The 22,000-nt window shown below is 41.0% G+C and overlaps 1 protein-coding gene across 1 annotated transcript in view; it reads left to right on the top strand.

Moving 5' to 3' along the window:
• Positions 1-22,000, top strand: part of LOC119730361 (piwi-like protein 1) — a 39,816-nt gene that overhangs the window by 11,327 nt on the left and 6,489 nt on the right. Inside the window, exons 2-14 of the mRNA XM_038203216.1 lie at positions 3,022-3,261; positions 4,230-4,397; positions 6,454-6,668; positions 7,197-7,321; positions 10,474-10,554; positions 12,845-13,039; positions 13,721-13,895; positions 16,169-16,347; positions 17,188-17,299; positions 18,929-19,119; positions 19,257-19,332; positions 20,142-20,342; positions 20,811-20,914. Of these exons, the coding sequence (XP_038059144.1) occupies positions 3,054-3,261; positions 4,230-4,397; positions 6,454-6,668; positions 7,197-7,321; positions 10,474-10,554; positions 12,845-13,039; positions 13,721-13,895; positions 16,169-16,347; positions 17,188-17,299; positions 18,929-19,119; positions 19,257-19,332; positions 20,142-20,342; positions 20,811-20,914 (2,030 nt within the window). The 5' untranslated portion in view covers positions 3,022-3,053. The remainder of the gene's footprint in view (positions 1-3,021; positions 3,262-4,229; positions 4,398-6,453; positions 6,669-7,196; positions 7,322-10,473; positions 10,555-12,844; positions 13,040-13,720; positions 13,896-16,168; positions 16,348-17,187; positions 17,300-18,928; positions 19,120-19,256; positions 19,333-20,141; positions 20,343-20,810; positions 20,915-22,000) is intronic.

Here is a 22,000-nt window from a genome sequence, read left to right as displayed (position 1 = left end):
TGATTCTGTGCCAAAGTGAAGTCTTTTGGTGAGTGCCGACTCAGAGTCATTTATGGATGGAAATATAAGTAAAATTTCAGGAATGAAAAAGTTTTAGTAATGGACGAACACGCAACAAAAATAAGGCCTATATAGTGTAGTTTTAAGATACCAGTTTTAAGATATATTGTGCATGTTGTATACACTGGAAATGTTCACATGAGCTACACGCCTGAAAACGTGTTTCTTCGTTCATGAGACCGCAACATTTTCGCGCCACTCGTGCACCGGGCGGATGTTAACAGGTCAAATTGCCGGATCAGATCCACCTTTTGCGTTCCCATCTGATCGTGATCCGGCAATTGCCGGATCTGATCCACCAATTGGGGGATCTCTATCCTGGTCCAGAGGAGGATCAGAAAAGGTGGATCTGATCCTGATCCACCTTATAACGGTTAGCGTTCCCACTACACACAATTGCTGGATCTGATCCACCAATTGGGGGATCTGATCCGGCAATCTGGCAAAAGGTGGATCAGATCCCCCAATTGGTGGATCAAGTGGGAACGGGGTCTTACTCAACGGCCCTGGCAAATTTGTCGTAATTGGATGGAGAAATTGTTATGCAATAACCCACATGCAAGATGTGTGCTTCACAAAATAGGCTCTGCAGCAAAAACTACCGGACTGAATCCGGAGATCTTGGTATCATATTTCTAGAAAGAATCCACATCCATTGGTGCAGGTGGTTTGAGTTTCAGGGTAGTAGTGGACTAGTGGAAGTATCCTGTTTCTTCTGGGGTCACCCTGTGTGCATAAATGGAAACCTTGGGACACCAATATAGGGACATTTATGGGTCTTTGATAATGCAGGTTGATTGACCTGCCTTGTGGGTTTGAAGAATGCAACCCCATTCCTGCAGGCATGCTTATTCAACCCCACTTGATAGCTTGAATTATTGAGGTAGGAAACAGGCCAATCTCCTCTGACACAAGGTGTCTCAAGTTATTGCAGTTTAGTATTTGCACTGACCAATAAGCTTCACACATATGCCAGCAGGTTTTGCCACTAAGGAGTAAACAATTGGGTATACACCTGTGGTTCTGGCTATTACTATTAGGCTAAATTGTCATGTAAATTACCCTGTACATGTAATCCCATTAGCTCCTTAAATGGTCCATGAGTTGATACACCACTGATGCATGGGAATGGACATGTGTAAGCAAAAGGCTACTCATCCAGCAGTGTTTATGACCATTTTAACTCCTGAGTCCAAAGTCAACAAAGCGTCCCTATATTTTATGACCATTTTAACTCCTGAGTCCAAAGTCAACAAAGCGTCCCTATATTTTTTGTATGGAACAACAACAGTGGTTTGTAATTCTTGTTCTGTGATTTTCTCATTTTCAGGTAAGTTCTGTATCTTGGGGAGTTGGGGACCTTGGCATTATAGAGATGGGCCATGAATTTAATAATACTAGCATTGAAGCATAATAGGCATACTGATATCCTGTGGTGCTGCTATAAACATTATGTCAAATACTCTCACTTTTTGTCTCAGTAAATGACTTGACAATGTATGTTGGATTTTGCTTACATGATGCAGCATTTTTTTCTTTGCTGTGTACATTTGTACAATGAATGATTTTGTAGATGGATTTGTTTAGTTTCATGAAGAACCAAAATAAAAGTGTCCAGCGAGTTTAATGTTGATGTTTCCTGAATTTTCTTTCCATGTGTAATTTTTTTTCAGTTGAATCAAGAACAAGAAAAAACGTTGTTTTCTTTGATACTCCATTGCTGAGTGTTACCTTAATTCTAGAAAAAAATCTTCAAGCATTTCGGCGATGGCAGGGTTTTTGTAATTGTTTGAGGGATACAGGTCAAGGTAGAAGGTCTATAGCTCCTTGATAAAACTAACAACATTGTCCTTAAAGGGAATATACATCATTTGCTTTTGCTGTAATTTTCAGAAATGGATGGAATTGGGGGGTTGGAAATATAAAGTAAATATAGTTACAATGACTTTTTGGAGGTTTTGGGTTCGAAAATGCTATAAAAATCAAGAAAAACGATCATTTTCCTGTAGTCTGGTTCCCTGACTCCATATAAGAAGAAACAGAGCAGTTTACATACATTGGGGAATTGTAAGGTCAGGGAACCAGTCTAGCTGGCTCGTACCCGTTCATAGGTTTGTAATCGATTGCAAACAAGTGCAATGGTCAATTGGGGCCAGTATTTGAAAAAAAGCCAGTTGTTTCCAACGCTGATCGGCCGATCAGCGTTGGAAATTGATACAAAAATACCACTTTTCTTGAAAATGACAGTATACCAGGTGCCATAATTTTACAGGATGCTTTAGATTGTCATTTACCAACATCCTATTAAGGTATTTTGCAAAAACTTGGTAGTTTTATTTTTCGATGTTTGCAAATGTTGTATATTCCCTTTAAATGTGCTTGTACTTGTATTTGCTTGCTTGGGGTCTGAATGTAACTGAGTTAAGATGTTATTTTGTGGGGGCCAAATCATAAGAGTATGTATGTATGTGCATGTACATTTATGTACGCACAGGTTATGACTAAGATGCTTTTCCTTATTGCTCTTCGTGGGGCATTCCCCGGATTGTGCAATTTCCTGTCGTGTGGCCATGGAATATCAAGATTCATAGACGTTTGTCACTTTGTGTCTCTTTTATAGCCTGAACAGCAGTGTTCTATTTAAATAGTTTTTTTTTTTTTTACAAAATTGTGCCCACCTTAAAATTACAAAATCTTTTTGGCAAGCATTTTTTCATTTTCGGGGTATATATTTTGGCATGTTCTGAAAATGTCCCAGACTTGTCAAAAAGCATAGATTGATTGTAGGAATTTCATTAAGTTTTTCTATTTGGCAAGCCGACATATCAAACCGCACGATGCCGTTTTGAGACAAGCAAATGTATCAGCCCGAGAGACAAAGTAAATTCTTTTATTTTCATTTTATGCCTAGGTAATTAATTCCTGACTCAAAGGTTTTATGCATGTCTGATTTGTCCTCAGATTAAATAACACAGATAACCTAACCCATCGACATGGCCGATCAGCAGCCAAGCGGTCGTGCCCGCGGGCGTTCTCGCGGCCGAGGACGCGCCTCGTCGGGACAGCAACCGGCCCAGACCAGACGCCCAGGCGAGACGGCACCTGCCCCTCCCCGTATGCCCCCTGCCGAGCCGGACCCCCTGCCCACCCCGGGAAGAGGCCGTTCTCGTGGTGGCTCATCTCAGGTCCCGGGATCAGGAGGTTAGTGTGATTCCTTGCTGTTGTAATGTTAAGAGTAGTGGTAATGTACATCTTTAATTGTGACAGTTCAGGATAATGTACTCGGGTATGACAACCTGTACTTGATGGGCATGGAACCATTAACCCTCACCCCCTAGAAGTAGTGGAGTTTTCTTCACAATCAACAATTTTAATGATCAAATTTTGTGAGGATTGAGAATGCTTTGAATAGATGAATTAAGATCTGGATGGAGAAGTTGTATTTAATATTATTTTCCAGAGTTATCCAGACGACCTACTGTAGGAGAAAGTACAGATGAGGCCAGCATCTAAAAATCGAGCCCCCATCAAACCCAGGCATGCAACTTTTCCTCGGATCAGCTGATTTCCTCTTTTTTCTTACTTCCCATGTGTGCCATTGAAAATAGAAAAACACTGTACAAAGTCTTGGAAAGATTTGAATTTCCTCTTTTTTGTGACTTCCCAGTTGCATGCCTGCAAACCAGTGTTGTGTTATTAACCCTAACCCAACTATTTTACATACCGACTGGGTCCTGTTGGATTGAGCAGTAAACTCCCTTCATATTAAAGCTCTTTGAGTGGCCTCCATTTAATTAAATAAAACCAAAATCGTAACATGAAGCGCAACAATCTTGGACAAATTTGTGATGGGCGCTCTTAAAGTTTTCAAGTTATGATTTTTTAACGATTTGTGTGTGTGTGTGTGTGAAGATTGTTGAGCCAGTAAAAGGGACCAGACTTCATAGGAGTCCAAATTTGACGTGACACTGGAAAAGCGTATAAAACCAGCCAGCCGGTGTTTTATTAACCGATTAAAACCAGCCACGTGACGGGCAAATAGGAATGGATAAACTGTCGTGGTTATTTATGAATAATGTCCTTAACTGAGACTTTCAGTTTCAGCTGAACCAGACAACCTTAGTCTTGTTTAAAGCACCCTTTAATTTTGATGTTTTGTTTTTTTCCAGCTCCAGTCCCAGCTGAGCCGAGAGCGCCCCCTACCTCCCAGATGGCAGCACTGAGCATGAGTGCGGCCGGTGAGGGAGGCGCGGGGGGCATCAGCGGCCGCAGCAGACAAGCCCAGCTCAGCTACGCAGAGCCCAAGACAAGACCGGAGCACATCAAAGATAAGAGGGGTAAGTTTGGATCCCCAATGAAGGTAGCACCATCAGTAAGGCCAAAAAAAAAAATAAGTCGGTCTCTGGTCAGCGCGCGCGTCGATTTTAATCATGCACGTCAATCTTTTTTTTCTCCAAAATGTTCCGCGGTAGCTCCCAACAGCGCCCTCTATTGCCGCACCTCCTCAATTTTTTTTTACCAAAGAGCACCAAGGAATGGGAAATTGCACCAAGGCAAATGATCGAGAGCACCAAGGCAAATTATGGAGGACACCAATGTACATGAGGACACCAAAAAAGCAAAATAGTACCCCACCTTGTTTGTACAATCCAAGCTTGAAGAAGAAAAAAAAAAGCCGCGTTCCCGCGTCAATTCCGGAACTTTGGTCTGACCAGAGACCGAATATTTTTTTTTTTTTGGCCGAATAGTCCTCTGATGAAATGGTGTTATGCTTTGTTTACACATTTTTGTTTTTGTCGGAGCAAGGTAGGGATGTATTCCCTTCATCACTTCATCCCTTCCTAACTCCAAATGAAACGTGCAAGGTCATTTCATCCATAGCTAGTATCTGCTCGTGCAGTGATCAAATGAACTCCTGAATTATAAATGGCATTTTTGCTAGGATGCAACCTCAATCCTGTGAAATCCTCCAACTGCCTCAATCCTGCAAAAATTGTAGACAGCCTCAATTCTGCAAAATCCTCCATTATTTCATTAATGTGGTCCTTGGAGGGCTGGCCACTGCCTCAATCCTGCAAAATCCTCCAGCAATCACTGTCAATATGTTGAGGCAGAGCCAGTGTCATCCTGGAGCAGTGCGGAGGATTTCAAGTATAATTTTCAGGCATACAACTTTTTCTCGGATCTGCTGATTTCCTCTTTTTTTACTTCTCATGAATGCCATTACAAATAGAAAAAGTCTTGTGTGGTTTGGAATTTCCCCGTTTGTTTCTGAATTCCCAGTTGCATGTCTGAATCTTGGCCTAACTTTATGCACGGCTGAGCATAAACAACACAAGGTCTGGCCCCAAGACCTTGACACAGTGCATCCTCCAAAATCAGACACATATATTTGCAGGCATGCAACTTTTCCTCGGATCAGCTGTTTTCCTCTTTTTTTACTTCCCATGTGTGCCGTTGAAAATAGAAAAACACTGTACAAAGTCTGGGAAAAATTTGAATTTCCTCTTTTTTTTGTGATTTCCCAGTTTCATGCCTGTATTTGCCATATAGCCTTAATCCTGCAATTCGGTTAAGCCTTATAAGGGAAGAAAAAATTGGTTGTGTAGCGTGTTGGGGTTAGGGGTACAAGGAAGGTTTTTTTTGGCTGCCTCAAAGTCAAGACAAGTTGTAAAACACAAGAACAATCCAAAATCTTGTAATTCTCAAGTAATTACTGTTGTTTCAGAACCATTTTTAGATTGTTTTCTGTAAACAGATGCCACTTTTCCGGTTTTAACCGGAATTCCGGTTTTTAAAAAAAATGTCACAAAATTCCGGTTTTTCCGGCCGTCAAATTAACCAGAAAAAGAGAAGAAAAACTGTGTGCACACGTAGCATTCAGCCTGGAAATTAAGTCTATCATTTCAGCTATCGGTGGTTTCCGATCGCAGTGATATATGTGAATACAAAAAATGCGGGTACCAACCATGTTTTGTTGAGCACATCGCGTAGTGCAAGGATCATGTACACCGACAGCAGTGTTGTGGAATCATGCACGTTTCGTGTCGAATATTACGTTGGAAATTCGGGTAGGCAGAATAAATATTAGGAATATGGAAAAAGTCAAAGTGATTGAACGAACCGACAGCTTTAAAGGCCATGGAAGCAAAATTAAAAAATAAACGGAACTTGGCTTGGCTACAAGATAAAGATGACAACGGGGACTTTGTGTCGGACACGGAGTGGCTTTTTCACACACAAAAAAGTTCCGTTTTTTTTCAAGCAGACCCAGTTCCGTTTTTTTCAAGCAGACCCTGTGGCATCTCTGTGTAAAGTTTGATAGATTCCTGAAAAAACAAAATGATTCAAATATACATTACATTTTTTTTCTCTTTTTTTTTTTTTTTACAGGCACAGCTGGAAACAAGATCAACATCATGACCAACTGTTTCAAACTGAAGGCCGACGAGCGATGGCTGTTGTACCAGTACCACGTGGACTTCAGTCCCATGGTGGACAGCCCCCGAGCCAGGCAGGGCCTGCTGCGCTTCCACACCGAGGCTCTGGGCAGCCCCATGGCGTTTGACGGCATGATCCTGTTTCTGCTCAGACGACTTGACCAGCCGGTGAGTCCGGCCATATCCAGGTTACCGTTCCTGCTGAGACACACATGTCTAGGGCTTGAGCCACTTCACAGATTGCATGTGTGGTAGTGCTTAAAGTAAAAGGTCACGCAGCGAGCTTTCGGACCTCTTGAGCGGCCTGCCAATGGGCATTTTACACTGGGTTGCCCTTTCACCTTCTATAATATTTTACAACGATTTCTAATCGTAACCACCACAAGAAACATTTATGTTGAAATTTTATCTGGGTATTCCTCAAGAAAAAATGATGTGAAATCACTTGGAGATGGGTGAACATAAATTTTACTTGCGAAGTTTCACAGAAATTGGACTTAACCTCTACCTGCTACATGGACTTGCAAATCTTCTTGATAATTGCAGGGAAAGGTTTATATGAAGACATTCAAAATGTCTTGGTCCTTAGCAGTCCGAGCTCACAACTGAAGGTTCCTGATTGGATGAGAGGGCATTGGTGCCACGTATCACTTATTTGTTGTATGTGTGTGTGTGTCAAATTATGCATAATCACAGGTGACCAAGTTTGAAACCAAACGTCGCGACACGGATGCCATAGTGACCATCACCATCACTCTGACCAATGAGCTGGCTCCTACCTCCCCTACCTGCATCCAGGTCTACAACATCATCTTCCGCAAGTAAGTCTCCAGCTTGCATCCATGATTTCCAAGGTTGGGCAAGGGGAACCTAAGTTTTTATTGTGGCCAAGAACAACGAAACTTCCCTCCTGAAAGAGCTAGGTTTTCTTTGCCCGCTCACAGCCAAGAGGACACAAATTTAACCCATGAGTACTTGCTTTACATTGTGTTACATTGTGTTACAGTGTGTAACAGTGTGTTACATTGTTTCAACTGCTTGATGTATTCATAAAAATTATTCATTATTGAGATTGTTTTGGGTGGAATAGAGAGTAGCCGGCAAGGTGGTTTGGGGGCATGAAGACGTCAATTCTTAGTGTGTTTCAAAATTTTAGTCCAGTGGGACAAAGGGCTTTGCAATTATTAGCATTTAGAATTCCCATATCAGTCTGTGAGTTAAAGGTAGATCATTTGTCAGAGATGAAACTTTTCAGATTTTAATCTAAAATCAGATTTTTTTTACTTTTCCAATGAAATTTCAGATTTTTTAGCGATCCCACAAAAATGATTATTTAACGATTTTTCCACAAAATGTTTTTTTTTTTCATTATAATTTCCAAAAAAAGTCCATGAAAAGTCGATGAAAACGGCACGTGAAAATTTGCACAAGTGTAAAACACGAAGACCAACGCTGATCAGATTAAATACTGACCTATGACATGGAAAAATTCACTGGGTCCCACGTTGATGCGCTGTGCTGCACTGCGCTGCGCGACCCTGTGGCAGCTCGGACCCAAGGTCCAATTTCAGATTGTTTTTGCCAAGGCCAGTTTCATCTCTGATTTGTCATTGGTGTTTTTTTCGTTCAAAGCAACAAAAGGTCAGAAAATCTAAACACTGGTGTTTAATATACTAACCCAATGAAGCGTTACCTCTGTGAATGCTGTCTATTTCAAGTTAAACACTTTTATTTTGGATCTCGATTTCAATTCAAAAGCTGCTGAGTCATGACACAATCCCGAAATCAGCATTCAGGACGTAGTTCTCATTTAGCCGATTGTTTCTACGTGATGTCACACACTGAACAGACAATTCTCGCTAATAATAGCAACCGTGTGCGACTGCGCGGTCGTGGGTCATGTCAACGCGCTTGCACCCATTGGCCGATTCGCCCAATTACAAACCAACTGCCAATGGAAATTTCCTATTATTGTGTCACTTGACGCAACTTTGGGAATAAGGCCAAACAAAAATAAGTCGGTCTCTGGTCAGCGCGTGCGTCGATTTTAATCATGCGCGTCAATTTTTTTTTTTTCAAAATGTTCTGCAGTAGCTCCAACAGCGCCCTCTATTGCCGCACCTCAATTTTTTTTTACCAAAGAGCACCAAGGAATGGGAAATTGCACCAAGGCAAATGATCGAGAGCACCAAGGCAAATTATGGAGGACACCAATGTACATGAGGACACCAAAAAAGCAAAATAGTACCCCACCTTGTCTGTACAATCCAAGCGTGAAGAAAAAAAAAAAAAGCAAAAAAGAAAAGAAAAAAGCCGCGTCGCCGCGTCAATTCTGGAACTTTGGTCTGACCAGAGACCGCATATTTTTTTTTTTGGCCTAACCTTCATTTTTTTTTTAAACTGACGGCATGCCAGAAGGAAAAAAAATGACAGGGAGTTTAGTGTCATTACTATCTTTAAACCAAGTAAGCTTTTATTAATAAATTGGTCGGTTACTTTTTGAATTGATGCAAATGGTCTACTGTACCTTTAACACTTTTCCCTGTGCACATTCAGTGGAAAGAGTTAAAAGTTTGTGCTACTCGGTGCTTGAGCATTTGACTCCGCTCTTGAACACGGGAAGAAAATCCTAGAGATTCAATTCTAAGGATAACGTCTGTATAATATCATGGAGGGACTAACAAATCAAATCAGAAGTGTTATCAGGTTGAGAACCGGGGTTTCCCCAAACTTGCAAAGCAATGAATGTACCACAGTGCCAAACCTAATCCAACCAAGACTGCGTAATACACTGCTTGAGCCATTACCACAATACCTTACATTAGGCACTTTAGGTGAAAATTTGTTCTTGCTCTTTTGCTTTTGAAAAGTTTACAGGATGAAAGGGCAGGTCAGTAGCATTACAAAACTTTTTAAATTTTTGAAATAGCACATTCCGTTGCAGAGATATGAATTTTTTTTGCTACATATTATTGTAATGGCAAAGAAGTCTCAGGTCAAACGTTGTTCTTTTTATTTTCTTTGTTTTAAGGACGGCACCGTAATATTCACATGAAAAGGCACTTCATGGCTTCTAAATCAAAAAATATTAATTGCAAACACATGAAATTTTCAGAATATGTTGCATGTATGCTAAGCTGTCATCTGGGCAAGATAAACAAAATTAATTAATGAGTTTTGCATCTTATTTGCATGTTAATTAACTGAAATTAGCACTTACTGGCTTCTATGATACAAAATACATATATTGAAGGCACATGAAACGTTCAGAACATGTTGCATATTTGCTGCGTTTTTGAGAACTTTTCGTGCAAACAACGCACACGATTATGAGGAAGAAAAGTGTACCATTGTTTATTTACCCTCGATTCTATGCGCGGACGCGGCATATTGACGTCATAGATATAGAACTATATCTACGATTGACGCGGCATATTATTCTACACGCGGCTTATTATTCTATGCGAGGACGCGCGCTTTAGCTTAAACATGACGTAAACAATTGAAAAGGACTGCGCGTCTTCGGATCTATTCGGAAATGCCCACGACGAAGCTTTTCGACCAATCAGAATGCCCGGTTTCTTTCCGGAAAATTTTACCCCGAAACCGAGTGCACACGAAGTGCCGCAAAGAGCGGTGCCGGGTCATGACCTTCAAGATCTGCACACGAAAGTGATCATGAAGGATGCGCACCGTGTTACTTCTGTCGCCATAAAACCAGATCTACATGGAAATTGATGATGATTTTTGGGTGGAGTACAGAGGAAATATACAGAATGCTTGTCTCCAAATTTGAAAACGATCGGTTGGGTATTTTATTTTTAATGAATTTTCAAAGTTGATGTGGACATTGAGACTGTATGGTCGTTGTGTGTGCGTACGTGTGTTGAGGTTTGGGACTCCTGTAATTCGACACCTGACTGAAGTGCCTACTTACATATGCTCATAATCCTTGTGGTTTTTTTGTGCACAGAATCTTAGGATTTGTGGGCATGCAGCAGATCGGACGTCACTACTTCAACCCCAACGACCCAACAGTTGTCCCGCAGCACAAGTAAGTCAAAACCCCCCTCCCCTTTTTTTTTTAAATTTCAGGCATGCTTGTCACACAAAAAGGCCTTTCATTGTTAAAATAAGTGTAATGCTTTTTCATGATCACTCGTGCGTAGCCAGCATAGGGAAGCTAATAAATTAAGTAATAAATCAAGTACTGTCAACCTAAGAATCAAATACTTTCATTCACTGACATGCAACTTTTCCTCGGATCTGCTGATTTCCTCGTTTTTTTTTTTTTACTTCGCATGAAATGCCATTACAAAATTGAAAAACACTGTACAAAGTGTTCTGTCGTTGTAATTTCCTCATAATAATAAATCAATTAATAAATCAAGTAATAAATCAAGTACTGTCAACCTAAGAATCAAATACTTTCATTCACAGGCGTGCAACTTTTCTTCGGATCCGCTGATTTCCTCGTTTTTTTTTACTTCTCATGAATGCCATTACAAAATTGAAAAACACTGTACAAAGTGTTCTGTCGTTGTAATTTCCTCATAATAATAAATCAATTAATAAATCAAGTAATAAATCAAGTACTGTCAACCTAAGAATCAAATACTTTCATTCACTGACATGCAACTTGTCCTCGGATCCGCTGATTTCCTCGTTTTTTTTTTACTTCTCATGAAATGCCATTACAAAATTGAAAAACACTGTACAAAGTGTTCTGTCGTCGTAATTTCCGCATAATAATAAATCAAATAATGAATCAAGTAATAAATCAAGTACTGTCAACCTAAGAATCAAATACTTTCATTCACTGGCATGCAACTTTTCCTCGGATCCGCTGATTTCCTCGTTTTTTTTTACTTCTCATGAATGCCATTGCAAAATTGAAAAACACTGTCCAAAGAGTTCTGTCGTTGTAATTTCCTTGTTTTTTCTAAATTTTTCCCAGTTGCATGCCTCAGGCATGCAACTTGTCCTCGGATCCGCTGATTTCCTCGTTTTTCACTTCTCAAGACTGCCATTACAAATTGAAAAACACTGTACAAATTCTTGTGTAGTTTGGAGGTTCCTCGTTTTTCCTAAATTCCTAGTTGCATGCCTGATGCCTGCATTCACTGTTGCTATTGTTGGCACATCATTTAGGGTGCCAGCAAGTGCTTACTTCTAAAACTCACCCACGAAAAAGGAAAAAAAAATCATTGGACTGCAGAGGGGGTTATCTGAAAGAGGTGGTATTTTTTTAGGTCTTACGGAATACAAGAAAAAGAATCCCTCTCCGTTATTTTTTAGGTGTCCTGGCAAAATAGACAGAACTGGGCACAGGTCGTAGTGGAGACAAATGCAAAAAACTGAATGGGGTATTTTTTTTTTTCAGATTTTTCTTTATATTTTTTACCTTTGATATGTCTACTACACATATTTTTAAAATCTATTATTGAAATGCGTGGAATAAAAGTATTTTTAAGGAAAAACAATCGTTCATTTTCAAAAATACAAAACTCTAAATTTAATGATTTTTCCTCAGTATGTTACATTTTTGACATGCTGATAAATGCCAACTTTTTAGCCATAACATGTCAACGGAATGTCCGATTGAAGTGCAACAAACAGTATTGTGAGGAGAATTTGATTCTCTTTCCTAATCTCTGCAAACCCTAATTTTGACCTCTGCCCAGTTCTCTCTCATTTTGCCAGATCGCTTCACATTTTTCACTGTCACAGCAGGTACACCAAAAGATCAATTTGTCTGAGAATGTCCAAATCCATGGTATTCGAGCCGATTTCTAAATATTTGAATGCTTTTTTTTTGTTTTTTGTACAATTATTGTAGCAACTAACCGATATAATTTATCCGAATAATCCACTTTATATATATATATAACTATAATTGACCTATTGCGATGGAATCGCTTTAGAATCGCGTCCACGCAGTTTGTGAAATATTGTCCAATTACATGACATACAAATGGACGCGGAACGCGCAAAGTCTGAGACAAACAAAACTTGGTTTCCAAAGGGTTGTTTAAGGCAGGGGTGTGAAATCTCAGCTTTAAAGCTGATTTCAGCTTTTTTTGATATTGGAATTCAGCTTTTTTTCCAGCTTTTTCCCTCACTTGCTGTGTAGAAAAGTATAAGAAATCTCCATTTCAGCTTTTTTACACCTTTTTCAGCTGTTTTCAGCTATTTTTATCAGTGGTCACTCACACCCCTGCTAAGGGGCGTGGCTAACTCACAAACGGCGATAGGTCAATTATGCACACAGTTGGATCGTTCACAATGAACGTCCGACACTGAAAAACTGCCTATTGCTTATTTATTTATTTTCACTCCGGCAGCTTGCAGCTATGGCCCGGCTTCATCACCTCCATCCTGCAGTATGAGGAGGAGGTCATGCTGATGGCCGACGTCTCACACAAGATCCTGCGCACCGACACCGTCCTGGACATCCTGGCCAACCTCTTTGCTGCCAAAAAGAACCGCTTCCAGGATGAGGCTACCCGCATGCTGGTCGGGGAGATCGTCCTCACAAGGTATTTATTCATTGTTTAAAGAATTAAGATATGTGGCCGGCTCCACAAAAAAGGGTATTATGTCGCAAAAAAGTGAAATGGAGTTATTTACATGGTTGGAAAGCCCACAATGTAAGCTTTCATTTGGTATATACTAGAGCTCCATATTTCCTCCCGTTTTGGAGATATGACGTATTTTCATATTAATTACTTCCTTGGAGTTCAAATTGCACAACTGAGAAAACGGCTTTGAAATAGCTGGCTTTACTGATGAACAACAAAACGATGCACACAAAATGGTTGTTTTTTCCACTTTGTTCATCAAAATCAACATTTCTGTGAAAGAAACCTGAAACTGTAGGTATTAAAGATGACATTCATGACATAAAATGAAAATCACATTTTGACAACATTTTCACCCTCTCAATGTTGAGCAGGCCATTACACAATAATGCTAAGGGCGACTTAACACCCTTTTTTGTGGAACCGGTCACATATTATTCATTTAAGGAGCTACATGTAGTAAAGAAATTATCTCAACACAAGTCTTGTAAAAGAATACTTTTCACTAAAAGGATAATACTGACCGGACACTATTTTGTCCTCATCGTGTACATTCCTTAAAAAAAAAGTCCGTTTACCTTATCGGAATCAGTTTCCTTCCAAATTAACGGAAGCGTCTGTGTTTGGAATTCTGTTTAGCTACAACAACAAGACCTATCGCGTGGACGACATCGAGTGGGAGAAGAATCCCATGCACACCTTCGCCAAGTACGACGGTAGCCAGATCACCTATGCCCAGTATTACAAAGAGGCGTACGGACGGGATATCACGGACATGGAACAGCCACTGCTGATCAGTCGCCCAAAGAAGAAGGTATGTCACATCCAACCCCCCCCCCTCCCACCCACCCAACAGAAACCAATAAAAAACTGTGAAGTCTGGGGGATCAAACAGCTTGACACTACTGTAATTTTCGGAATATAAGCCGCGCGGCGTATAAGCCGCAGCACGCAAAAATCTGCAAATTGAGATTTGAAGTCGGCGTATAAGCCGCACCGGCGTATAAGCCGCACCAACGGCAGCGGTTTCAATTTTGTAAGGCCTCCAAATTCTAGCCCCAAATGCTCTGAACCAGTTCCATTTACACTACAGAAGCTATAAAAAGGGCCACAAAAGTTGCATCAAATCATTTACAATCGATACTCTCACAAACAAATGTGGAAATTGATTATGAGAAATAAACACCGGGAATTGCTGCCGGCGGCTGCCCCGTCCGGTCCCCGGCCGTAAAAGTTAATACATCGCCCGGTGCGGCAGCCTGCGCCGCGCCGGCCTATGACAACATTTTCCTGCAGCACGTGAGAGAGTATGCAACCCACCGTGATTTCCCCCCATTGCGTGTGTTGTCTGACTGGAGCGCTACGTACAAATCTTACTTTGTGGCAACAGATGCTGATTTGTTTTGTCCTAAAAATATACAGGTCCGTTTTTATCTCAAAACTTATCAAATTTTTGTGATAACTAACGAGCAGAATTCAAGTTTCGATCGTAACTTTCTTCGAAGATAGTCAAAACGATGCTGCCATTTTCCTGGACGAATCCATTAATTTTGTAAGGGGTGATATAGTCCCTGTTTTGAGGTTTACATCGTTTCTTGAATACATTTCAAGTACAAAAATTATATTGTGATGTTGAACAACTGATTATCGAATTAAGAAATGTTTCGGACACCATAAAAAGTATTAGTCGTCTTTTTTCTTTTTTTAAACAGCGGAAATGTTGGTAATTATTGTTTCCAAGATAGTACACCCCTATATTACCTCAAATGGTGTGGTCCGCTGGGGAAAGCATGCAGCAGCACTAGAATCACGTACGGCTTGTTGCAAGCGTCGATCGAAGACAGCTTTCACCGTACTTTTAGCCGCTCGGCAACTTACGTGGCACGTGGTTTCGGTTCGTTAATGACTTTCTTAATTGATAATTCATTTCAGCAACATATCTCTTCTTATACCAGTACATTAAATACACATGTGAATTTCATTTTTATTCTTCAAGGCTCGGCGTATAAGCCGCCCTGTGTATAAGCCGCAGTAAACATTTTCATGGGCAAAATCAACGTATAAGCCGCGGCTTATATTCCGAAAATTACGGTATTTGTGGGAAACTTACTGAATCCTGCAAAATCTATCTCAGTGCAGGGGTCAATGGCATAATGGGGCATCAAGTGTCCTCCATCCCAGAAAATCCACCACCTGATGGATTTTGAGGGTTCCAGGAGGGTTAAGAGTTTAATACATGTAGTTCATTGATCAGGCATGTAACTTTTCCTCGGATCACCTGATATTTCCTTTCTTTTTTCACTTCGCACTTAAAGGGAAATAACAACATTTGCAAACATCGAAAAATAAAACTACCAAGTTTTTACGAAATATCTTACTAGGATGTTGGTAAGTGACAGTCTAAAGCATCCTGTAAAATTATGGCACCTGGTGTGACGTCATTTTAAAGAAAATGGTATTGTTGTATACATTTCCAATGGTGGTCTGCCGACCACCGTTGGAAAAACCTAACTATTTTTCAACTTCTGCTCCAAATTAACCTTTTTTTTTTACAGTTAACATTGTGTTTGCTATTGATTACATGTTTATGAACGGGTGCAGGCCAGCTAGACTGGTTCCCTTACCTTACAATTTTTCTGGCATCTATAAATTGATCCATTTCATTTTTAGTGGAGTCAGGGAACCAGACTACTTGAACGTTTTTGTTTTTCTTGGTTTTTCCAGCATTTTCGAACACAAAACTTCAATCATGTCAGTGTAACAATATTTGATCTATAATACTAACCCCTCAAATACGTCATTGCTGAAAATTACAGCAAAAGCCAATGATGTACATTCCCTTTAAAAATAAAACACACTGTATAAAGTTTTATGAAGCTTTACCTAATTGAAAGAATTCCCTCTTTGTTTTCACTTCCCAGTTGCATATCTGATTGAAAACATACAACTCAAGTATGATTGCATGATTTCCTTTGTTTAGCCACGATAATGACAAGCTGGCATCCATCAGAAGATGAAGAAAATCTCAACTCGTGTTATTTTTCTTTTTGAATAAATTGTTTCCAATGTTTCGTCATTTGCTCCCAGGATGAGCGTCGGGGAATGACGGGGCCCATCCACCTCATTCCTGAGCTGTGCATGCTGACCGGTCTGAGCGACGACGTCCGTGCCGATTTCCACGTCATGAAGGACATCGCCCAGCACACGCGCATCTCGCCCGACCAGCGCGTCCGCACGCTCACTACCTTTATCAACAGCTTTCCTAGGTAAGTGGGCAACTTTGGTCAGGGGAAATCTGCTGTGCATAAATGCCTTTTTCGCTCGTACCCCCCACCCTGAAAACAGGACGCTGGTCAGGGCTGACGTCATTTGAGCTCTCATTGGATAGATTTGCGTGACCTGTGACGCAGAACGCGTCACACAAACTAGCTTCCGGTGCCCATCATGCGTAGCGCGCGCTAGCTGCATGCGAAGGTCTATCTGTACTTCTTCCACAAGATTCTGTGAAGCTCATCAGCCCTCTTACCAGCGCCCTGTTTGCAGGGCGGGGGGTACGAGCGAAAAATGCCTTTCTGTCGGCGACCACATGAGGGCGCTGACATCAAGTTGTCTTGTTTGGTGCGTGTGTTGAAAAAGCACTCTTTAAATGTGTTTATAATGGCCGTTATTGTTGCTATATGATGGATGATGTACCAGTAGAAGTAAAGGCAATGTTAAATCAATAGTTTGTTTGTACTGGATACCGCTGTAGTTTTTTTTAACGGTATACCTTGGAGTCTTTTAATCCAATACTGACCAACCCTAATTGGGAAATATACTTGAATCTTTTACTATTGTTCCTCATTGTGAACTAAGACAAGATAAGTTTGCGGTAGCACCATGTGAATAACACTCTTTTGTGAGTATGTGTGGTTCTGAAAAGAACTGGAGGGACTCAACGTTTCGAACAGTATGCTCTGCCCGTCGTCAGGAACGTTGTTCAAAACGTTGAGTCCCTCACAAAAGAGAGTTATTCACATGGTGCTACAGCAAACTTATCTTGTCTTAGTATCTTTCCACAATGCAAACCTTCAAATCTCATCTTCCTCATTGTGGTTACCGTACAGGAACAAGGAAGCCCAGGATTATTTGAACAAGTGGCAGGTGTCCTTTGTTCCCGAGCCTGTCAAGATTGAAGCCCGAGTCATCAAGGCACAGGACATTTTCCAGAAAAATGCAGTGAGTGACTCCCCCTCTGTCCAATAAAACAAAATAACTACACAGAACAACATGAAGATCCCAACGTTAAGTATTTTTTGCCTATTTCGCCCACTAAATACCCTCCGAGTCCATAAGGTAAATGTTGAACATTTGCAAACATCAGAAAACAAAACTACCAAATTATTATGAAACACCTTATTGGACTGTAAGTGAATAACGGTCTCAAGCATCCTGTGTAATCTTGGCACCTGTTGGGCTGTCATTTTTAAGAAAAGTGGAATTTTTGTACCAATTTCCAACGATGGTCGGCCGACAATCGTTGGGGGAAAAAAAAGACCTTTTTTTTTTCAAATACTGCCCCCAATTAACCAAATTTCGTTAGTCCATACTTGTTGCAATCGGTTACACATTCGTGAACGGGTGCAAGCCAGCTAGTCTGGTTCCTTGACCTGACAATTCCCTGACGTCTATAAATTGCTCCGTTTCGTCTGAAGTAAGGTCAAGGAACCAGACTACAAGAACAGCATTTTTTTTCTTTGCATCTATGAACACAAAACTTTAAACAGGCCAGCGTAACAATATCTGCTTAAAATACTGATCCCCAAATCCATCCATTTCTGAAAATTACAGCAAAAGCAAATGTTTTACATTACCTTGATGTGCCAATCAGGTGCCTTGTTTTGTTTGTTTCCAATGACTGAGCTGTGTGGGACTCAGGACGAATCCTGGAGAAGTGTTGAGGACATTGACATGTCCATTGCTGAACTGACAAACTTCTTCACTTTTTTGTGCCCTCGGGAACACAGCATATTCCCCCCTTCCCCCCCCCCCAAAAAAGGTAATGCCTTTTGACTGTCCCTAATTTCCTCTATTCATGTGACCCAAACCAAAGGTATTTCTTATTTTGGCCTAATAGGGTGCACAATGAGCACGGGCCCGGACACTTGTGCCCTTAAGCAAGGCACTTAACCATTATTGCTTCGTCCTTTGGATGGGATGTTAACCCTAAAGGGGCCGGGGGGGGGGGCGCCCCCTCAACATTTTCCGTGATGGCCTCTAAAAAAAAATTTTTTCGCGACCCGAGCCTTTATGACTTTTTAGCCTCGAGCTTTGTGCATCTTTTGATACCAAAAACATAAAAATCGAACCACGGGTTGCCGCGTAGCAAAAAAATTTCCGGCGCTATGCGCCGTGAAAACTGAATTTTCGCATATACGTCGTGTACACAGAGCAGAATTGCCATTCGTACATATGAATAATTAATTAGCCATAATTCCAAAACCCTTTGATGTTTAGGAAGAGTTGCTCTATGCATGTGCCGAGTTTCAAAATTTTTCGTCACTCGATGGCCGAGATCTTTGGCCCCCTCCGGCTGAGAGATGGTCAAAATAACCCGGCCCCTTTAGGGTTAAGCCGGAGGTCCCGTGTGTTGTATAAGACCTAACGCACGTAAAAGAACCCAGTAACACTTATCACTAAGAGAAGGGTTTGCCCTGGTGTTTCTGGCCTCCTAGTTATACTCCCTTGTGGAAGTCCTTAGGAGAAGAACCAACCAAGTACCAATGGCTTCTCCATTGAAGGGGGCCTCGCGCATGTACAGGCCTTGGGTTAGTGTGTTATCATTATTTCACTGTATTCTCATTACAGAAAGTCACCTACAAGCCAGCCGACGCGGAATGGAGCCGCGAGATACGTGGCAACAAGCTACTCAACACCGTGGACCTGGAAGACTGGTTCATGATGTTCACGTCCCGCGATCAACCTAAAGCCATTGACTTCCTTCAATCGCTGACTCGAGTTGGGCCTGGGATGGGGATGCGTGTACAAGAACCAAAAATGTGAGAAGATAAGACCCTTGTACAGGGCTGCTCTTTTAACGTTTAAACTTTGTTTTAACATATATGATATGATATTAAGCATCTGGAAGTGAACATTGTTTCTCATTGTATGAATTCTTCCTCATCGTCTTGTGCAGGCATCAGCTGAGAGATGACAGAGCAGAAAGCTTTGTGAACTGTATCAAACAAAACCTGACCAAATCAACACAGATGGTAAGCCATTTATTTCATTAAAGTTCTTTCTTTTTGTGTGTGCAAGTGCCAACTCGACGTTTAGTTTGTTAATGTGTAGTATATGATCATCTTAAAGTTGTGTTCCCATGCTTTTTTCAAGTTTTGTCCCAAAATATTGTTCCGAGGACTCTGGCTCAGGTCCTCGGGATTATTGTTATCCAAGGTTACTCATTGTCCCAAGTCCTCGGACAGGATGACCCCCAAAGAGCCCTTAGGACGTCAGGGTTAAAGTTGTGTTCCTGTGCTACTTTCAAGTTTCATCCCAAAATATTGTTCTGAGGACTCTGGCTCAGGTCCTCAGGATTATTGCTATCCAAGGTTACGCATTGTTCAAAGTCCTCGGATAGGATAACAAGGTCACACCAATTCTGTTTTATATTATAGCAGTGGTGGAAGCTTTTGATAAAGTCCACAATTCATTACTCATTGAAACCTTGAATCAGTCTTCTTAGACAAAAAGAATATTGGGCCAAAAACAAACCTGCATTGAGAACCAACTTTGGTAATAGACCTTTATCATGCTGCCACCATTTCAGTCATGTTCCCTGTATCCAATAACAGTACTGAATGATAATGTTTTTGTGCAAGAAGGAACCAGACTATTTTTCGTTCCAGCCTCGCTTTGGTTACGCTGATTTGAATGGGAAAAATCAAGATGGCTGCAACATGATAATGGTCTATTAGATCAAACAAGGAGATCTCTGGGTCTATCAACACCAAGAGAAAAAAAAATGTTACTAAAATTGAAATATTCAATGAAAATTGACTTATTTTGTGTGTGTGGTCAGTTGGTATGCATCTTGCCCACCAATCGTAAGGATCGCTACGACGCCATCAAGAAGTACTGCTGCCTGGAGGCTCCCGTGCCCAGCCAGTGCATCCTGGCCCGTACCCTCAACAAGAAGCAGACCATCATGTCGGTGGCCACCAAGATTGCCATGCAGATCAACTGCAAGATGGGTGGCGAGCTGTGGGCGGTGGACATTCCGGTAAGCGGGTCAAATTTGGCAAAGGCTGCATCCGAATCTGTTATCTAGAGCTAGGTCTAGGTCTGCCTCCATTGAAAATACGCAGGGACGCGCTGACAATAGACGTAGCCGTAGCTCTGGAAACCCTTTTCGGACACGGCCTTTCTCACCTGCATACCCTCTAATAAGGAATGTAAGGCCTCCTGCATTTGGAAAAAAAAAAAAAAATCTGAAAAAGTCACTTTTTCAAACTATTTCACCCCAATTATTTCCTTCGCCTTTTTTGAGTTGCAGATTTTAAAATTAATGCCATATGTGTGTGCACTTTCCTTGAATACCTAAAACAAATTCATGCAAAAATGTCAGAACCCAGTTTTATCCGTGTTTCCTGACAGGCTCTCAATTATGGGAAACAATCCATGCAAAAGGCTTGGTTCATGTGTGTTTGTTTGGAAATATTGGTGCTTATATTTTAATTGTTGTCTTCAGCCCAAGAAAATGATGGTCATCGGGATTGACTCCTACCATGACTCCTCCACTAGAGGGCGCTCTGTCGGTGGATTTGTAGCAACACTGAACGATAACCTCACCAGGTAAATGCTTTCGTGGTCGTTTTCATTCTGTCTTCTCCAAAAAATATGGCCCCAATGTCCCAATTACAAAATCCTCCGTTATTTCGCGACTCTGGTCCTTGGAGGGGTGACCACCGCCTCAATCCTGCAAAATCCTCAAGCAGAGACTGTCAATATGTTGAGGCAGAGCCAGTGACATCCTGGAGCAGTGCCGAGGATTCCAAGTATAATCTAGGCCTAAATTGTATGCACGGCTGAGCATAAACAACACAAGACCTTGATACAGTGCATCCTCCAAAATCAGCCACACATTTTTGCCATACGTGATGCGATCAAGCTACATGAGTCGTTTGTCGACCCTGGTGAATTTTTGGGTTTTTTTACGGATTTAAAAAGAGCACAATCTCAGCATTATTGCTGTGAAAACTGCATGCTGATACCATATTTAGTTCAAAAATTATGGAAGTCGGAACACCAAGAGATGTGATGAAGTGATGTGATGAAGTGGCCCTATTTTGGCCTGTATCTCCAAATAAAAACTCCCAACAAACGACTCATTTAGCTTGATCGCTTCACATATTGATTCAATCCTGCAAAATCTTCCATTTTGGAACGATTTGGGAAGGTTGGGGTTAAAGGGAATATACATCATTTGCTTTTGCTGTAATTTTCAGAAATGGATGGAATTGGGGGGTTGGAAATATATAGCAAATATAGTTACACTGACTTTTTTGAGGTTTTGGGTTTGAAAATGCTATAAAAACCAAGAAACACAATCATTTTCCTGAAGTCTGGTTCCCTGACTACATTTAAGAAGAAACAGAGCAGTTTACATATATTGGGGAATTGTAAGGTCAGGGAACCAGTCTAGCTGGCTTGTACCCGTTCATAGGCGTGTAATCGATTGCAAACAAGTGCGATGGTCAACTGGGGCCAGTATTAGAAAAAAGCCAGTTTTTTCCAACGCTGATCGGCCGATCAGCGTTGGAAATTGATACAAAAATACCACTTTTCTTGAAAATGACAGTATACCAGGTGCCATGATTTTACAGGATGCTTTACACTGTCATTCACTAACAGTCCAGCAAGGTATTTCAAAATGATTTG

Source organism: Patiria miniata, unplaced genomic scaffold (genome assembly GCF_015706575.1).
Source record: "Patiria miniata isolate m_02_andy unplaced genomic scaffold, ASM1570657v1 HiC_scaffold_22, whole genome shotgun sequence".
Taxonomy (NCBI): Eukaryota; Metazoa; Echinodermata; class Asteroidea; order Valvatida; family Asterinidae; genus Patiria; species Patiria miniata.
The sequence above is the reverse complement of the archived record's forward strand: the minus strand, read 5'-3'. Positions and strand labels throughout refer to the sequence as shown.